Source organism: Leptonotus elevatus, chromosome 2 (genome assembly GCF_054856555.1).
Source record: "Leptonotus elevatus isolate MCC_2025b chromosome 2, RoL_Lele_1.0, whole genome shotgun sequence".
In the NCBI taxonomy this organism is placed as follows: Eukaryota; Metazoa; Chordata; class Actinopteri; order Syngnathiformes; family Syngnathidae; genus Leptonotus; species Leptonotus elevatus.
The window spans coordinates 36,454,170-36,474,104 of NC_141240.1; the positions used below are offsets into that span (position 1 = coordinate 36,454,170).

General features: G+C 37.8%; 2 protein-coding genes across 10 annotated transcripts in view; one reads left to right on the forward strand and one right to left on the reverse strand.

Annotated features, from left to right (window-relative positions):
- LOC147179826 (cyclin-dependent kinase 17-like) overlaps positions 1-13,678 on the forward strand; it is a 60,487-nt gene extending 46,809 nt beyond the window's left edge. For 5 of the 9 annotated variants that reach the window (XM_086067252.1, XM_086067253.1, XM_086067247.1 and 2 more), the window contains 8 exons: positions 927-1,047; positions 3,031-3,128; positions 3,304-3,409; positions 5,327-5,369; positions 5,466-5,556; positions 5,631-5,708; positions 6,273-6,394; positions 8,473-13,678. In XM_086067252.1, the coding sequence (XP_085923378.1) occupies positions 927-1,047; positions 3,031-3,128; positions 3,304-3,409; positions 5,327-5,369; positions 5,466-5,556; positions 5,631-5,708; positions 6,273-6,376 (641 nt within the window). In that variant the 3' untranslated portion in view covers positions 6,377-6,394; positions 8,473-13,678. Of the gene's footprint in view, positions 1-926; positions 1,048-3,030; positions 3,129-3,303; positions 3,410-5,326; positions 5,370-5,465; positions 5,557-5,630; positions 5,709-6,272; positions 6,395-6,582; positions 6,685-6,743; positions 6,796-8,472 lie in introns of those variants that run through there. The other 4 variants (XM_086067249.1, XM_086067255.1, XM_086067248.1 and 1 more) reach the window with 3 other exon arrangements.
- Positions 13,679-14,079: 401 nt separating this feature from the next.
- Positions 14,080-19,409, reverse strand: parapinopsina (parapinopsin a). The gene is made up of 5 exons (XM_086067183.1): positions 19,088-19,409; positions 16,802-16,892; positions 16,501-16,738; positions 14,269-14,511; positions 14,080-14,199 (listed from the first exon to the last, which is right to left on the reverse strand). The coding sequence occupies exons 1-5, from the start codon at positions 19,407-19,409 to the stop codon at positions 14,080-14,082; spliced, it is 1,014 nt and encodes a 337-aa protein (XP_085923309.1).
- Between the last annotated feature and the right edge of the window lie 526 nt (positions 19,410-19,935).

The window sequence follows — 19,935 nt, forward strand, 5'->3', positions numbered from 1 at the left end:
AACTCACGATTAATCACAAATTGTATATCTGTTCTAAAAGTACAATTAAAAAATTTTACGTTTTCATACTCTTGCTAACAAAAAATGTTAAACTAATAGAAATAGTTCAAATGAATATTTGACGTCTATAACTGTTAATGGCAGTGAATGAGTTAACATACTCTAAACAGTAGCTAGACGGGGGTTACTGTACAATATATGAAGTTTTCCTTGAGTTGGGGTGGCTCAGTGGTAGAGTGGTCGTCTCCCAACCCAGAGGTTGTGGATTCGATCTCATGCCATTGTGACCTCGTTAAAGTATCCTTGAGCCAAATACCGAACCCCCAGTTGCTCATGATGCGTCGTCATCAGTAGGAGAATGAGTAGTCGGCCTTCTATGCCTACACCCTTTTTATGTATAGATTTAAAAAAAATAATAATTGGACCATGTTGAATTTTTTATTTGCCAATGAAAAGAGCTATATAAATGAAGTACCATTTTGAGTAACAACTATCATATTATTATTATTTTTTTGTAATGGTGTATTATTGTAAAGCTGCAATATACTGTACTGAAACCCAGAGCCAATATGGCAACCTAGTATACAGTCCACTCAGCTTTGCCTTCTGATGGTGATAATTCATTATGACACATTGACCAATACCCCAGTGAAAATAACACTTTTCTGTACCACATGCTGTTCAGATCAAAAGGGGACTCATCCAGGGGGGGAGGGGGGGGGGGGGCAGCATCACAAATGATCACATCAATCACAAAATTGACACATTGAAACAACCATTTACATTCACATAGACAGCGCAGGAAATTTAGAATGTTTAATTAATCTAACGTACGATTTCTTGTAATGAAATAAAAAATGTCTTGTGCAGAGTCAGCTAAGTCAATATTTCCATTATTTTGTGCTACTTTCCCCTCTTTAATTAAGGTTTGGCCCGGGCCAAGTCTGTCCCCACAAAGACCTACTCAAATGAAGTAGTGACATTATGGTACCGACCTCCAGATGTGCTTCTAGGTTCCACTGAGTACTCGACGCCCATAGACATGTGGTGAGTAACCCCCCCACACACACACAGACTGTTCTTCTTATTTATGTTAATCTAAAGTTTATGGCATTAAAATTAAACCAAAATCCACACTGGAAAAGATTAGAGCAGACTGTTTCAAGTGGTTGGATCATTCTCTAAGCTGCTTTCTTACTTTGCTGCTGAAACCAAGTGTGACGGGAGGTTACGCTGGACTGGACTGTGACAAACAGAACAAAATGAGTTAAACACACTTGCCATTAAACAACAGTGACATTAACAATACTCTAATATCGCACCACTAAGTACATTTAAAAAGTACCGAATTGTCACACTTTTTTTTTTATCTATTGGCTGGTCCTACTCATGTGCGACTTGTGTATATTAACTCATTCACTGCCATTGACTATTTTGTGAACTATTTCTATTAGTTTAATTTTTTTTAATTTCATTACATTTTTTATGAAAACCTAGATTTTTTTATTGTATATTTAAAACAGATATAAAATTATCATGCGATTAATTATGATTAAACGGCCCTTATTTTTTATTTATTTATTTCAGTTTAATTTTTTAAATAATTTTAATTAATAATTAATCACATGACTTCACTAGTTAACTAACGATTAATCACAAATTTAATATTTGTTCTAAATTTACAAAAAATAAATTCTCTTAGGTTTTCATACTCTTGTTAGCAAAAGTGGATTTTTTTTTTAAACTAATAGAAATAGTTCAAATGAATTTTTGACGTCTATAGCCGTCAATGGCAGTGAATGAGTTAATATTAGAACTCAGACTGGCGCTCTAAATCGCTGGTCCCTAATCATGTTGATGGCAGCGAACGCGTTCCATTTGGATTTAAATCTTCTGCTTCCAACTACGGAGTTGTCCTTTATTGTTTAAAATAGCTTACCTTAATTAGAGTCCCACGTCGTATTGTGCCCAAATGTTGAATCCTGGTCAGTTTTATGCCTTTTGCTACTGTTAATAGTAAATCCTTGTTGCGGCGGAAACCGCATGCTAAACTAGTGATTTGTCACAGATTAGATGCTATGACTTCTTCTTTTTCTTATCACTGATTTATACATATTACTGGATAGATGATAGCCTATACACGCCTGTGCAAGCCGTTGAAGCCACAGGGCGGCCATTTTACCACTCCCATCCCGTGTACAGATTAGACATGTATTTATATGTATTTATTAGGGGTGTTAGAAAAAATCGATTCGGCAATATATCGCGATATTACAGCGCGCAATTCTCAAATCGATTCGATATGCGGCCGAATCGATTTTTAAATATTTTTTTTTATGGGAATATTCAACAAAAAACGTCTTACTTAGGGTTAGGATTCACACATTAAGCATGGAAGAATGTTATATTAATGGAACATTAAGCCTTAATATTTTATTTCAGTGCTGTTCAAACATGAAACAGACTGAAACTTGTTTGTTAAATGCAGTGGCTCAGTTATAAGCCTGAATTTTCAGATAAATAAATACATTTTCATACAAATCTTACAGTGTACATGTACAAGTTTACTGGTTAGTATTTTCGAAATTTGAGTGTAAAAAAAATCGCAATTATCAATTTATAGATTTGTATCGGGATTAATCGTATCGAATCAAATCGTGACCTATGAATAGTGATACGAATCGAAACGCCAGGTACTAGGCAATTCACACTCCTCGTATTTATACATGTATTTAAGGCAAGTAGTAAAATACTGTAAAATGTATATTGTAAATGTATAGGTTATATGGCGGCCTCACGGTTCCAAAAGTCCGAAAAATATGGTATGCCTATATTCATTTGAAAGTGTTGCTTAGGAGTAGTCTTAACTCATTGGTGAGCTCTGGCTTTGTCTCAGTTCATAACCTTGCAGTGTTGTTGTTGTCAATAGATGCACACTGTACACTGGAACCTTTTTATTATGAGCGTCATTGTGTGTGCATTATAAAACATTCCATCAATCACTCTGCTTTTGTGCTTGTCACTGTGCAGGGGTGTGGGCTGCATCTTTTATGAAATGATCACAGGCAGGCCTCTCTTCCCCGGATCCACAGTGGAGGACGAACTTCACCTCATATTCCGCATCCTCGGTGAGACTACACAATGGGCTTCCCAGTACAGGAAATTCTTCTTCTTTTTTTTTTTACCTCATCCCAACAAGTTTGACTTTTTTTTTTTTTTTTTTTTTTTTTTTGGGCCAAATACATTTTATGCTACTATGTTGACCTGCAACCGGTTAATAAACTAAACTGTTGACTTGCCCAGGCACCCCCACAGAAGAGACCTGGCCTGGCATCAGCACCAGCGAAGAGTTTAAGACGTATCATTTTCCCAAATACAACGCAGAGCCGCTTGTTAACCACGCTCCTAGGTATGTGTGCGTTCTCACAAGTAGATGAATCACAATTATGAACGCATAGTATAATACAATTGCAACTTTGACATGAAACGTGGCTCACAATGAGTGCTCACAGTAAAGTACTAATGTTGATTTAGTGATGCATTTGTTCTGGTACACAGCACACATAAGGATTTTTCATATCTTAACACGGTGGTTCTCAAATGGGGGTACGAGGAGCCCTGGGGGTATGCGAAGGCACTCCAGGGGCTACCTGAGATTTTTAAATATATTTAAAAAGTATATGTAAATATTTCTAAAAATATATATATAAATATAAGTTGATAAAATGAATTTTATATTTAGTAGGCAATTGAATTTCAGTGTCCTAAAAACATTTCCCCCATACCAGAATGCCAACTTGTCAATCACTTGAAAACTTGATTTAAAATTCAATTATGATCCCAAAAGATGACACTTTATGTTGGTAATAATCTGTATGTGCACAAATCTTTATTTATAATTAAATTTGTACGTTTTTTTTGTTCTATCTTTTTATTTCCAAATAGTTCAAGTGACCACATAAATACAAATAAAGTTCCCAAGTTTAATAATAAATCAAACAATGATGGCACAGCACTTGGTTTTATTTATTATTATTATTATTTTTATTTTATTTTTATCAGAAATGCTTTGCGCTGGTTAGGGGGTACTTGGCAAAAAAAGTAAAAATTCACAGGGGGTACATCACTGAAAAAAGGTTGAGAACCCCCCCGTCTTAACAGATTGTTCATCTGCTAAAGACACCACATGAAGACAGAAATCTGGCATTTAACAGTTTTAGGTCATAGTGTGTGTGTGTGGGGTGCTCGGATCATCTCAACACAGAACACCACAAACAAAGATGATCTTGAAACAAGTCTTCCCAGGCAAAAAATCTTTCATCATCATAATTGATCTCAAAAAAATGTTGGGCTGATAGTCCTCAATTGTTTCTCAATGGACCTGAGGGTTGTTAAATGATGATGTCGTCAAGACTTGCTTTGCAAAATGCTTCTTACCGTCGCGGGGAACTCACCTTTATACAAAAAAACGGCATCGAGTAGCGGCACGTTTGTTTTTATTCAACGAACGGCTGCTTCTTTGTTCTTCAATCAGGGCGCGTCTTGATTTCCGTTCATGGAGTCATGACAAAACACGCACACACACGCAAGATTTTTGGTTGTAATTATTGAACATGTTTGATATTTTAAATTATTGGCACAACTCATTTATCGGGAGAAAATCACACTTTGCGCAAGATAAACTTCTTGTATAATCATATAGAAATTGTTTGCCCCTAAAATATTTTCCTTTTCAAAGATAGTAGGGCTCATTTTTTATTTTGACAGGCACAGAGGTACTAATTTAAAGGAGAAGTCAACCCAAAAACATTTTCTTGACAACAATATATTCTACGCAGATCCACTAGTCTAAATATGGTATTCTGGTTAACATTGCATATGAGTTAAGCAGCAAAATCCGGCAGTTTTGATCAATATCAGAAGGCGGCCATTTTGTGATGACATCACAGTTGCTCAAGTCTCAGGTAACAACCAATCACAGCTGAGCTTCAGAAAACAGGCGAGCTGTGATTGGCCGTTGCTCTGATGTCATCTTAAATCCACAGCAAGTGGCAAAATGGCCGCCCCCTGAGATGGATAAAAACAGCTGGATTTTGCTTCGTAACTCATATTCCACAAATGTAATATTAATCAAAATGTCACGTTTAGACTAGTGGGGTCACATATAACGTATTGTCAAGTAATGTTTGTCGTTTTTGCAGTGCAAGATAAGAGAGCCGAAATATTAGCAACAGCTCTCAACGTGGAAATAATAATGTGAAGTGAAATGAATACATTCCACTTTGACCTCAGTGACCTCTGCTCTCTGTTCTTTGCCGGCATGCAGGATAGACAACGATGGTCATGACCTGCTCTCGGTGCTTTTGCAGGTAATCAACATACGACGCTGTACGAGTGATTCATAAAAAAATGTACCTATAAACAATGACCGTTAATCCCTTCATCCGTCTTGTGTGTGATTCCAGTTTGAGGCAAAAAAGCGCGTGTCGGCCGAGGATGCTCTCAGACACGCCTATTTCAGAACTCTGGGCGAGCAGGTCCAAAGCCTGGCTGACAGTGAGTCAACGACTTGGGGACAAGTCCTGCTCTTAACTTGCACGCCATCTCAAATCCTGCCGTTTTGTTTTCAGCTGCGTCAATCTTCTCCATAAAAGGCATTCAGCTCCAGAAAGACCCCGGGAAGAGATCATCGGTCTACCCAGAGTCCAGTAAGTCTCTTGAGATACCAAACTAGAAGAGAAAGACAAACATTGAGGATGTTTATAGGGGGGGGGGGGATAAGACAAGGGCAGGACAAGACCTCCTCACTCTTTTTTTTTTCACTCTCTTCCTCTTTTTTGCTTTCTGTTGTCTTCCATGCTGCTGTGTGGTCATACTTGCAGAGCGCTGTGTCCTAGTCTTACATTTGTTAATTTTTCCTCGTCTGTGACATAATGGAGATGTTGCACTTTAGGTTGAAGAAAAAAGGAAAGTAGTTAATGATTGTCTGAGAAGCAAGCAAGCAAGCATTCAGACAAGAAGATGAAAAAGTTACAATTGCAGATGTATTGTTACTGTAATCCAAAAAAATGCACACAAACGAACCAACAAATCCACAGTCCGTGTGTGTTTTCTTTCGTTCTGTCTCTGCTGTCTTGTCCTTAAAAACTGTCCCCTTTCTTTGCCTCTGCACCCATTCACTCTTCTATCGCAATGTTCATCTTTTCCTAAATATTTTCTGTCTCCCTTGTGCTCCCTACTCCACATACTTCTTTATTCTCCGCCCTAAAAAGCGATGGCCCATAAGCTAGGCTCCGCGCCCTCGCAGTACTTCCAGAGAGAAGCAGCCAATCCCAGGCCTCAGAGTCACAATCTCTCCTCCACTTCCACTGGCTGAGTGGCCGCTACCATTCTGGTAAATACGGTCTCTTTCACACTGTCTCGATCATGTTTTCTTTTCGTTGTATTTCCACGTAACTGTCACTTTTTTTTTTACCCCTTTTCCTCTCCCGCCCGCGCTCTTTGTTGTGATGCCACATTCTGCATGTGTGTCCAAAGTTAATCTTACGATTGTCTTTTCTTTCCCCCCTTTTTTTGCTCCAGCTTTTCCTCACGTTTCACATCCTGCACCCACGTCTCAACTTTCACTTACCTCTTTTTTCTGCTCCCAGCCTTTCTGTCAGGGATGAAAGGAACAACAATGTATTGGTAAAAAAAAAAGAACGCAATCTGATGGGGAGTCGTTTGATTCTTTTTATTTGAAGTCCTCTTTAGGTTTCTTCAGTGAGAGATGTAGTCTTTTTGTTGAGCGTGTAGGTAAGGGCCTGACGTGGTGTGTCTTTTTCATTAGTAGCATGGATATAGTGTGCGTTTTGTTGCAGTGTTTGACTTCTGACTACGTTTTGGAGTAACGACCAATCTAACACAAGCAATCAGACTAATTACTCTTCAAATCTCCCTGAACGTCAATTTCTCCAGAGTGTCATTTCACACCACTACTAACAAGTGCAGTTGACTGCCTGTAGGAAGCAGTAGTGAGCACTAGGGGTGTGCCCAAAAAATCGATTCTCATAAGAATCACGATTCTCATTTAGTACGATTCAGAATCGATTTTAAATGTCCCAAAATCGATTTTATTGAAATTATTTTATACTGTCTTGCCTTTGTCTTTGTGTGCCTTTATTTAGAGCGCTGTTCAAGATTGAAGCAAAAATCGTCAAATCAAATCATTTCGAGTCAAAAATCTTTCCTAATCGAAAACCGATTCTGAATCGAATCGCAGACCCAAAAATTGGAATCAAATCGAATCGTGAGACATTCAAAGATTCCCACCCCTAGTGATCACTAATTAGCAAGCGGTACTGTAAATAAACAGTACACATGGTTAATGGTAAAAACACAGGAGGACACCTGATTCTTAACACTATAGTACTTACTAAAGTCACTAAACAAACTGGTATTGAACATAGTGTAATGCATTGTGGGAGTGTTCAAATTAATATTCAGTTCCGAGGGAGTGACAATCCTGGAAGACTCTTTTTTTTTTTTTAATTAATATAATTATAGGTCACATACATTTTGTAATCAAAACTAACTTTGTTTGTTGTCATTTTTATGTAAACAGGGTGGTTGGTATATGCTAAATGTAACTATTAAAGTAACTTGTAATCTTAGCTACTTTTTAATAAAATAAGTAATCAATAAAGTAACTAAAGGGATACTTGACTCATTGAACCATTTTCAACAGTAAGAAGATAATATTTTGACTGTAATTACTGTGATAACCACATTACTGTTCATGAGCAATTAATAACTTAAAAAAATTATTTTGCCACTTGCTGTCAACTTAAGATGACATCACCTGTGCTGAGGGAACAGGTAACGACCAATCATAGCTCGGTTTGCTGACCAAAACCCAGAAAACAGGTCAGCCGTGATTGGTCGTTACCTACTTCCTCAGCACGGGTGATGTCATCTTCAGTCGACAGTAAGTGGAAAAGGGATTAATTGTAGTGCTGAAAATTTACTCTTCAAAGCAAGTAATCAGTAGTTTACTTTTTCAAGGTAACTATGGCAACACTGCTGGTGAGTATATTTACATATAAAGAAATATAAAACTACTAATGTCATATCGTAATGTAGATTTTTAATTACAATTTTATGATCCAATTTTGGCAGCACCTCATTGTTCATTATGAAGTTATTAGCAATTGGTTTGCCCCAATATTTGTTTTCATCAATTTTATTCCCCAACATGAAATCTTTGTATTTTTCAAAATGTATCAGCTTTAAAACCATTTAAGATAACTAAGTAAGTGAAAAAAAAAATGAAGCTGTCTCCTGGAGGCAGCCCTGGTAGCTAAACCCCAAAATGCTGTGGGAATAAAATGTGCTTGATCACATACTCGTATAATGTTTACATGTCAATTCCCCATGATGTGAAATCTTCGCGTTTGCCCAACATGTTTATGTGTGTGTGTGTGTGTCTCTCAGCTCAGGGGAAGGGCAGACGGCAGAGTGTGTTGTTCTAGTGGTGTCAGATGGCCCCAGAAGTGAGGAGGTCCACAACCGGAGGAGCAGTCACATCAGACACAAACATTCAGCGACCATGCCACGCGCACTGAAGGAGCGACACACTCTCACTCGAAGAAACGATTCACATGTCCACATGAGCAGATCTGGGACTGAAGAATTCACACGCGACTACAGAACAATTCTCTCCCCTGAAGACAGAAAAAAGGACTCTTCAAAATGTGTGGAAAATGGGAGAGTTGATTATTCTCCTTGCTGCTATTACAGCTGCTGTCCAGATGGGGGCAGTGTTGACGTGGGCCGAAGCAGAACTTGAACTGTAAAGAAGGCGCAGGAGTGACAGCGGCCCAGATTCCAAAATGAACGTCCTTACTCTTTTAGTCTCTTCCCACTCTTCTGGACTGTTGCTGTACATAAACAGAGTCAGCTGTTCTCTTTTCTCATGAAATGCCTCAACCGTAATCCAAACTTCGAAATATCGCACCTCTCTCCTCGGCCCTTTATGACGTCATCCGTAACACACACACACACACACACTCGCTTCATTCTCCAGCTCCATGCCGCTGACTTTTTTGCGCACACACAAACGCGAGCGCTTTTTGTTTCACTTGATAGTCCGACGTGTGCGTGAGTGGAGTTTACAGAGATGAACTTTAGCACCTTACCGGCCACTAGAGGTCAGGGAAACTGTCCGTGCTGTACTTGACCTCTTCTGTCAGACGTGGAATAGAAGTACGCTTCAGATAGTAGAGTGATGATGAATCTAAATGTTAAACCAAAAAATATATATAATCGAATCGTTGAAAAAACCTAACTAGGTCACTACAATCTTGGGCACTGTAAAGCTCCAGTCAACAACTTGTAAGGCCGATGAGTTAAAAAAAAAAAAAAAAGTGTACAAGTCCTCACCTGCTTATCCTTAGATACCCCCTTTGCCTTGACCCACAACTTATTTTGTGTGATTATACAGGCGTTGTTGTTGAACTGCACCTCATTTTACCTCTTTGGATCACCGGTCGATGATTCAACAAGCCCCAATCCTCTCCGAGACCAGCTCCATGCGCGGTGTCTATTTTTACACTTGATTTTTTTTTTCCTATTTGTATATAAGATCTTAGTTTGTACTTCTCAGAAGCAATGATATTTCCGACAAATGGTATTTCTCAGTCTTTGCTGTGCTCCCGCTGTTATAGTTGGCGACTGGCTGGGAACGTGTTGCACATTCCTTGAGCTCAGGACTTAATTGCTTGTGTCGTGTTTTGTGGGTGCTGCAAGGCGGCGGCTGAACCTCCGTGAATCCCGACGACCCTGAATTCCCCTCGCAAGGCTTTATTATGAAGTTTCCACAATAATGCGCCAGTTATTTGTGTTCCCCGTTCTCTGTGATTGAGACTACCTATAGTAGTTCAGTGGTTCTTAACCTGGGTTCGATCGAACCCCAGGGGTTCAGTGAGTCAGTCCCAAGGGTTCGGTGGAGGTCAAAACACACACCCGACTCACATGGTTTCTTGGCCATCATTGGCCGCAGCTGATCACGCTACATTGGGACTTCGGTGCGCTCACTTGTATTGATTTCTTTATTATTATAATCCCTTCACGCTACGTCAGCAAAAAAAGAAAGCGGTCGGACGAATATGTGCAATATCAAGTATAACGGAACGTATAGGGTGTTCCACAGGGTTAAATTTTGGGGCCTCTGCTGTTTTCACAAGCCCTCCAACACTAACGACCATTTGGTCGTTTTACAATGCAGCAAAATGCGACCTCATGTAAATAGCGAGAAAATAGTCAAGTGAACCACAAGTGAAGTTAATGGGACACTCGTCTTCTGACCACACTACCCTGGTTTGAGTCCTAGTAGCAGCACTTATGGTTTACTTTACAATTTTTTCGCTATTTACATGGCCGTTAGGGGGTCGCTAAACTACAATTCGTAACACTTGGTCGTGTTTTGGCACATTTCAAAACGACCTATGAGGTCGTATTAATTGGAGGGGACTGTCTCTGTTTTCATTGCATCTGCTGCCCCTTTGTTCCAAAACAAGTTGAAGAGAGCCAGATATGATAAAAAAGCTACTCACCTTGTTTATTTTGCTCACCAGTCAACCTTATACCTATGTCTTTAAAGTAAAACTTTTTTTTTTTCAAATCACATTTTATTTTTTAACTCATTCACTGCCATTAACGGCTAAAGACGTCAAAAATTTATTTCAACTATTTCTATTAGTTTCCAATTTGTTTCCACTTTTGTTAAGAAGAGTATGAAAACCTTGGAATTTTTTTTATTGTATATTTAGAACAGATATAAAAAAGTCATGCGATTCATTACAATTAAAAAAAATAATAGTCTTACACCCCAAATGTTTTTATATTTTCTTTTTTTAATTAGGGGCATCAGGCGATTACAATTTTTAATTGTAATTAATCACATGACTTCACTAATCAAAAATGTTATAGCTGTTCTAAATGTACAATACATTTTTTTCTAGGTTTTCAGTCTTGTTAACAAAAGTGGAAAAAAGGTGAAACTAATAGAAATAGTTCAAATTAATTTTTGACATCAACAGTCGTCAATGGCAGTGAATGAGTTAATAAATAAAGGTTTGGTGAATGCGAACAGGAAACTGGTGGGGGTTCAGTACCTCCAACAAGGTTAAGAACCACTGACCTAGTGTATATTTGAAACCATCTTAAAGCATGTTTGCGTATATTCCACACGGCCATGTTTTCAGATGTTACAGTATGCGAAATTGCTGGAACAGGAACATCACCAATGAGTCCAACGTTTGCATGGCTTGTGAGCTAATAATCATCACACCAAGCATCCCCATTGAGCCCAACGATATCAATGAAAATAGGACTCCATTCAACAACAATGCGATGCGGTGCTTCGAGACCAAAACGGCAACTTGTCCAGTGCCGTAATAGTCCGTAGAAGCAGATCACTGAGTAGTTAGCCGGACTTGAAGCACCGCGGCGCGATGTTGTTTTGTGTTTCTAGCTGCCAGAAGCCTCCAAGCACACCACCGTTTCACTCACCGGTAAACTCACGGCGAAAGATCGGTGTGTCGCGGTCTTCTGGCGCTGACCTCGGACCCAGACGCGATCCCAGGTCTGCGCCAGTCAGGACTACTACTCGACCGAGTGCGTGGCAGTATGTAGCATGTACATAGATGATCGCTCACTTTGTGTATATATAGAGATGTGTATAGGTTTGATACAGCTATTCACATTCTGCCCTTTTTTGTGTTTCTTTAATGAAAGTCATAGCAATATTTCTGTAATCGATAAAAAGCCAAGGTAGGGTGTAATAGGGTGACGGTGATTATTTAGAGGGGTGACTGTGAATGATGAAACTGTGAGACCTGACAAAGAAAGCGACAAGGACGTTTATGTTTTTGCTGTTTAACATGCAAATGTGTTTCAAATGATTAAAAAAAATAAAAGGTCAGCACTTCGAAAGAGTCGTTAAATACACCTGGATTATGTTTGGGGGTGTTTTTCCAGTGAAAGCCATAATGGTGGTAATAAGGTGATGAAGGTTTGGTTGTGAAGAAGAGATGTGTACACCAAGTTCAAAATAAAAGACGTGTTATTAACATGTTGGATGTTTTTGAATAACATGTATTTCAATCTCAAATATTGTGAATTATATCTTCGGCTGCAGTCTAATTGAACTCATTCACTGCCATTGACGGCTATAAACGTCAAAAACTATTATTTTCCCCCCACTTTTGTTAAGAGTATGAAAACCTAGAGATTTTTTTTTTTAATTATCTTTTTTTTAAAGAAAAGATTATTAAAAATTAGGGGCGTCAGGCGATTACAATTTTTAATTGTAATTAATCGCATGACTTCAATAGTTTACTCGATTAATCACAAATTTTATATCTGTACAATAATTTTCTTCTAGGTTTTCATACTCTTGTTAACAAAAGTGAAGAAAAAAAGTTATACTAAGTGAAATATGAATCAAATGAATTCTGGACGTCTATAGCTGTCAATGGCAGTGAATGAGTTAATATCTGATCATGAGCACCGCACACAGAATAATTATTTTTACACTTTTATCGTCACAGTAAATTGAAAATGAAATTTACAGCTCCAATTTTCAGGAAAGAGAACACATACATGACAAAAATCACAAGTGACAAGCCCCATCACAAGTTACACAAAATTAATTGGGCTCATAATTAAATTTACATGCAGAATTCACACAGGCGTGATTTACAAAAGTCTGTTTTTAACTCATTCACTGCCATTAACGGCTGTAGACGTCAAAAATGTATTTTAACATGTTTTTCCATTTTTGTTAAGAGTATGAAAACCTAGAAAAAAATTATTGTACATTTAGAACCGATATAAAATTTGTGATTAATTGTGAGTTAACTATTGAAGTCATGTGATTAATTACAATTAAAAATTTGAATCGCCTGACGCCGCAAATTTTTAATAATCTTTAATTAAAAAAAAAAAAAGGATAAAAAAATGTCTAGGTTTTCATACTCTTGTTAACAATAGTGGAATTTTTTTTTAATTAATAGAAATAGTTAAAAAAAAAATTGACATTTATAGGAGTCAATGGCAGTGAATGAGTAAATAGTATATACAGTATAGTGTGGAAATAAAAAGTCTACACACTTATTGAAATGCTTTTTGTGGTAAAAAAAAAATCTCTTCAAAACTTTTTCTGCCATTAATATATCCTAAAAGATTTTGGAGGTGGGAAGTAAAATGATTGAAATAATTAGTTTGCACAAGTATGCACACCCCATTAAAACTGGGATGTGGCCGTGTTCACCAGTTACATTTAAACACATGCTAATCGGGAGCCAGCACACACCTGCCACCATTTAAAGTGCAACTGGTTAACCCAAATGAATTCAGTTGTAGGCTTTTTTTCCCCCAGATTATTATTATTTTTTACTCTTCAAGGCTGAAGACTGCTACTTTGAACTGTTCACAATTCCTTCCACCTTGTCTACGGCCCCAATTCCAGCTGTCAAAATCATGACGCTGCCACAACAAATCATCAAATAGTTCAACCTTGCTTTCATTGGACCATAAAACATCTTCCCACATGTGTTTGGTAAATTGTGTTACCATCCGTTGAAAGGATTTGATCTGAGTCTTATTTTTTTTATGTAATAAAAACCTGCCAGCTGAACAGGGGTGTGTAGACTTTTCTATTCACAGGATTGTACTTATTTGTTATTCTACAGCCAGTAGTTAAAACTCATTCAAACCCAAAAACATATATATATTTTTTCAGAGTCCAGGCATTCAGGCCCAGTTATTTATATATATATATATATATATATATATATATATATAATTTTTTTTTTTAATTATGTGTTAGCGTAAAGAAGGGTCTGAAAATGGCTGTCATGGCACTGAATGAGTTGACCAGGATGCAGAGCAGTTGCACATCACTTCAAATAACAACAATAAACATTGATCAAATATTATCCCTATTACAGAAACATTTTAACAGGTTATTATTATGATTATTATTTTGCACTGGTTCTGATATCACTCATGTTGCATCCGATGAGCATATGATTCTGTTCAGAGATCCCTTTGGTTTTTGTGAGCACAGGCCATTGTTGTCTCACCCTCAGACGGCTGTGCTTCCAAGGCCCACGGGTTCCATCCGCACAGAATCGTAGGAGCAGCATATGTTCGGAACTGGAAAAGGTCAAACAATAAAGTCGTTGAATTTCATGTTCTCGTGAATGCGATTGCTGAAAGCTTTACCTGTCTGTTCATGAAAACGTAAATGATGGGGTTGTAAACGGTGCTGCTTTTGGCAAAGAACGCCGGCACGGTTGCAATTAGAGGGTCAATTTGAAGCGAGGGATCGAGGATGACGGCCAGGGCCATGCTAGCGTACGGGAGCCAGGTCACCAGGAAGGCCAGCACCATGGCGACCACCATACGTGCCACTTGCACTTCCACGCGGTGCGTGCTGCCAGCCTCAGACACCTGCAGCTTGCTCACCTGGGACGCCAACATGCAGACATGCCATCACATCAGAACTTTTTTTCTTGAAAATATCTTCACAGTAGCCTTTTTTTATTTAGGACTGAAATGTCTGCTAATTAGTAGATTAACACCTTCGCTGTTCACAATGGGTAAGCCTCTGGCCAATAGGTTTCAGACTGGATTGGGGTTCGAATTTCCCACGCTCTGTCTGCGGATGTGATGTCATGTGCGCGTTGTTTATGTGAAGAAGGGTACGCTATGTTAACTCATTCACTGCCATTGACGGCTATAGATGTCAAAAATTCATTTGAACTATTTCAATTAGTTAAAATTTTTTTTAGTAGAGTATGAAAACCTAGAATTATTTTTATTGTACATTTAGAACAGATATGAAATTTTGATTAATAGTGAGTTAACTAGTGAAGTCATGTGATTAATTACGATTAAAAAATGTAATCGCCTGACGTCCCTAATTTTTAATAATCTTTCTTTTTTCTTTGTTTTAATCGTGTAAGGCGATTTTAATTTTTGATGGTAAATAACTCATTCCCTGCCATTGACGGCTATTGACGTTAAAAATTCATTTGAACTATTTCTATTAGTTTAACATTTTTTCCACTTTTGTTAACAAGAGTATGAAAACCTAAAACATTTTTTTTTATTGTACATTTAGAACAGATATAACATTTATGATTAATCGTGAGTTAACTATTGAAGTCAATAATTGATTAGATTAAAAAAAATATATCACCTGACGCGATTTAAAAAAAAGAAGAAAAGGTTATTAAAAAATAGGAGCATCAGGCGATTAAAATTTTGAATCGTAATTAATCACATGACTTTACTAGTTAACTCACGATTAATCACAAATTTTATATCTGTTCTAAATGTACAATAAAGAAAAATTTTGGTTTTCATACTCTTGTTAACAAAAGTGGGAAAATATGTTAAACTAATAGAAATAGTTCAAATGAACATTTGACGTCTATAACCGTCAATGGCAGTGAATGAGTTAACTGCATGACTTCAATAGTTAACTCACGATTAATCACAAATTTTATTTCTGTTGTAAACGTACAATAAAATAAAATGTCTTTAGGTTTTCATACTCTTGTTAACAAAATTGAAAAAAAAGGTTAAACTAATAGAAATAGTTCTAATGAATATTTGACGTCTATAGCCGTCAATGGCAGTGAATAAGTTAACTATTTTAACAGCTCCTGTTCTGAAGCTTGATGGAATGGAATTAACAGACACAAAGTGTAATAATAAACATATACGCCAGATTCTACAAAAAAACAAAAAAAACAAAATTGTGCTTACAGGAAAGTTTTTCTGGGATTCTAAAATGACATATATAAATTGGAAAAGGGTTGTGGCTTTTACCTTATGAATATCATATTACTAATAAAGCCAAAGTAGTACATCTTAATATTTTGCATACGATATATCCTACTAATTATTTGATGTCCAAATTTGTCGATATTAGCAACCTTTGTGCTTTTTTTGAAAATAAAATTGAAACAGTATCTCATTTATTTTATGACGTGGTGTGATTTAGTGGCTTTCTTCTTTAAAACCTCTAAAGCCACACTTACGATCTTAATCTAAAAGATGTAGTTTGCTACTATAGTAACACAGAAGACAATAATTTTGAACATATATTTAATTTTTTATATTCTTTATGCTAAGTTTTTTATTCACCCGCCCAAAAATTTCCAAGTCCTACCCCAGATTTGTTTCTGGAATTGAAATCCATTTTTAAGCTATAAAATGAATCAATAATAAGAAAAGCAGTATATTGTCAAATCTCTTGGATGTTTTTCTCCTATGATGCTTCATTTGTGTCATATCCAAAGATTGTTCTTGTGAAATGTCTATTTTATTATTTATTTATTTTAGTTTTTCTTGTATTGTACCATCTTTAAAATGAACAAAAAGTTGAAAATGAAATCTTCTATGTTCAATCATTTTAACAAAAAGCAACATTTCTCCGGTCCTCACCTGCCGCAGGGTCCACAGGAGCCGCAGGTAGGACGCCATAATGATGGAGAAGGGCACGGCAAAGCAGAGTGAAAAGTAAATGACCATATATGACATATTGCCAACATCCCGGCTGTACCAGTTGGGGGCGCAGGAGGTTTTGATGCCCTCCAGCTCGTAACTCCCCCAACCAAACAAGGGTGGCGTGTTCCACACAAAGGACCACAGCCAAGACAGCACCACGCCAGCGATGGCGTGCCTGAGAAGAAGCGGCCACGGTTGAGCGCTCACTGCTTTATTTTGAAAGAATATTGATGCTTACCTGGTCTGGAAGAGGGCGGCGCCCATAGGATAGCAAACCACGATGTAGCGCTCCACAGAAATGACTCCTATTGTACACAGACTTGCTATTCCTGTGAGAGGCAAGAGGAATGAAATCAATTAGGCCACATTCGTTTGGCTGCAATCTCCTTTTGGGCTATAGCGGTGCCATCGAACATGAAAAAGAAACAAGCCAAGCGAGCAATAAAAGAACAAAGCCGATTAAAGGAGAAGCTTCGAAACAATTAAGAGGATCTACAAACCCACCAAGTAAACGTTTAGTATCACATACTAGATAATAGGGGTGGGAATCTTTGAATGTCTCACGATTCGATTCCGATTTTTGGGTCTGCGATTCGGATCAGAATCGATTTTTGATTCTGAACGATTTTTCGTTCAAAATGATTTGATTGGCAATGATTTTTGCTTCAATCTATAGATGTGCAAGGCATTGTAATGATCTACTCCAGTCTGACTCGCTAATGCTAATTAGCACGCTACTCGCGGCACTTTCATCACTCAAAAGAACGACTCCACACTGCAAAAAAACAACTTTCATTGGAATAACTTGATTGCGAGTGTTTCCTCTTACTCTCTAACAGTGTATAAGACCGTGGCTAAATCGGGTACAACATGAACAGTGCTCCAAATAAAGGCACACACATAGGCAAGACAGTATAAAATAATTTAAATAAAATCGATTTTGGGACATTTAAAATCGATTCTGAATCGTACTAAATGAGAATCGTGATTCTTATGAGAATCGATTTTTTGGCACATCCTACTAGATAATGTGAATATTTATGCTGATAGCTGGTATTAAATATTAAATACAAACAAATAAGCCTAGCAAGCACAACTTTTTAAATGCCGTCTGTTTCTTGTTTGTTTCACTTGATTTTGTTATGTAGTCATACATGCATGAAGGGTACAACTAAACAGTTAATGGTTGTCAGGTTTTATTGATCAATGAGCATTCACTTTTAGGGAAGAACCCGGCGAAGGTTGTAGAGTGGTTGTAAAAGACAGTTTTGGGACAGGATGTGTATGTTTGTTTGCAGCAATAAAAAGAGCAAGACACATTTCTTGATGGAAGAAGACAGAGATGAACAATGAGAAGTTCTTCAATCTCTTCTACTTAAAAAAAATTATAATAACAATTTTTATTTCAGTTAGTAAATCGAGGACTATGAATCCTCATTTCTCACCTCCACACAACATTTTCCAAGTAGTGAAAAGGTATTTATGACATTATTTATATATTTTAAAGTTTTTCATATACATCACCATCAACATTTGATTAGCAATTGAAAGAGCACCAGAGGCTATTTATTAGGGGTGTGCAAAAAAACCCGATTCTCATAAGAATCGCGATTCTCATTTTAAATGTCCCAAAATCGATTTCATTTAAATTATTTTATGCTGTCTTGTCTTTGTCTGTATGTGCCTTTATTTGGAGCGCTGTTCACGTTGTACCCGGTTTGGCCACTGAGGGGCAGTGTGGTTCCACGCGGTCCAATACACTGTTAAGTTGTAGCCACATTAGAGAGTGGAAGGAAAAAGGCACGATCAAGTTATTCCAATAAAACTTTCTTTTGAGTGATAAAAGTGCCACGAGGAGCGCGCTAATTAGTATTAGCGAGTCGGACTGGAGTAGATCATTACAATTCCTTGCACATCTATAGATTGAAGCAGAAATCATTGTCAATCAAATCATTTTGAATCAAAAGTTGTACTTAATCGGAAATCGATTCTGAATCGAATCGCGAACCCAAAAATCGGAATTGAATCGTCAGACCTTCAAAGATTCCCACCCCCTACTATTTATTTCTAGTGATGGTAAAATTAAGATTCACGAACCACTTGCAATATTTTTGTTTACTCCTGTAATGGCGCTTTTTGCTTTAAAGATGCAGTTGAAATTTAATCAATTTCCATTGTGCTAGAGTAAAAATATTGCAAGTGATTCATGAAGCTTAATTTCCCCATCACTCGCTATTTCCACCCTCGCTCGATCTATACCACAGGTGTCGAACTCGGGGCCCGGGGGCCAGACCCGGGCCGCACCATCATTTTAAGTGTCAACTTCATGTTCCTTTAACATTGTCTTCACTTGTAACAACACTGAGATATGACATATTGCAAGAATTTGCGTTACCAATTTAAAACCAATTATTTACGGGATTCTCATTTCAAACCAGTCAATCAATTTGTTGCGTATCTCCTCCAACACACACACACACACACACACACACATGCTCACAAGTGGCCCGGTAGCAAAACTTACCAAAAAAGGCCACAGCAAAGCCTTCTAAAATGCAGCCCACTCGTCCAAAGCTGAAGTATCCCACGGCGGTGCTCACTGTGGTGGGCAGCCCTCCAAACACAGCACAGCCCAAGTCACATACAGCCAGGCTGACCAGAGCGTAGCTGAGCGGCTGCCTCAGCTGTTTGTGTCTTACTGTCACCACAATCACCAGGATGTTGAGAAAGATCCCCAAAATAGAGAAGAAACCCATGATAACGGCCAGGATGGTGAAGCCGGCCCGAGACGGGACCTCCGAGTCGGCGACGTTGCCAGAGAAAGACGAGTTTCCGCGGGGCTCCATTTTGTAATTTGTGATGTCAATTTGGCTCAAGCAGGGGGATGTTTTAGCTGCTAAGTTAAAATACTTAATATTAGCAGCTCATTGCCGACCTCAAAAACGATCTGACCAAATTCAAAATGTCGAAAGGTCAAAACAGCAACTATGCTAAAAACAAGTATGATGTTCGTCATATTTCAAATTTGGCATTCAACTCGATCAATAAACAAAGAAAAACCTTACTTAAAGATGACAAATGTATTTTCTGTTGCAGAACCAAACGCACAGAAGACGCGACTCTCTCTCCATATGACCCCAAAGCAGATCCAGATCACGATTTTTAGTTTTTACCGATCTACCAAATCCGCAGATCCGGATTGTGAGGACAATAATTCTTCCTAATATCCTGTAAGACTGCACTTTCCTTGATTGTGCAGGGTCACATACACAACATGGTTTTAGAGCAGTGTTTCACAACCTTAGTTGCCTCCAAATTTCAATGGAAGTGCATTTGCTTGTGTGTTATGCCAATTTATCAAAGCGGATATTG

What these genes read in the sequence shown, in the direction of transcription:
- parapinopsina (XM_086067183.1), bottom strand. Translation starts at nt 19,409, where the DNA reads ATGGAGCCCCGCGGAAACTCGTCTTTCTCTGGCAACGTCGCCGACTCG. An exon ending in CTTTGCTGTGGCCTTTTTTG is followed by an intron (nt 16,893 to 19,087) that starts GTAAGTTTTGCT and finishes TGCCTCTCACAG; the next exon opens with GAATAGCAAGTCTGTGTACA. An exon ending in GCCGCCCTCTTCCAGACCAG is followed by an intron (nt 16,739 to 16,801) that starts GTAAGCATCAAT and finishes GCTTCTTCTCAG; the next exon opens with GCACGCCATCGCTGGCGTGG.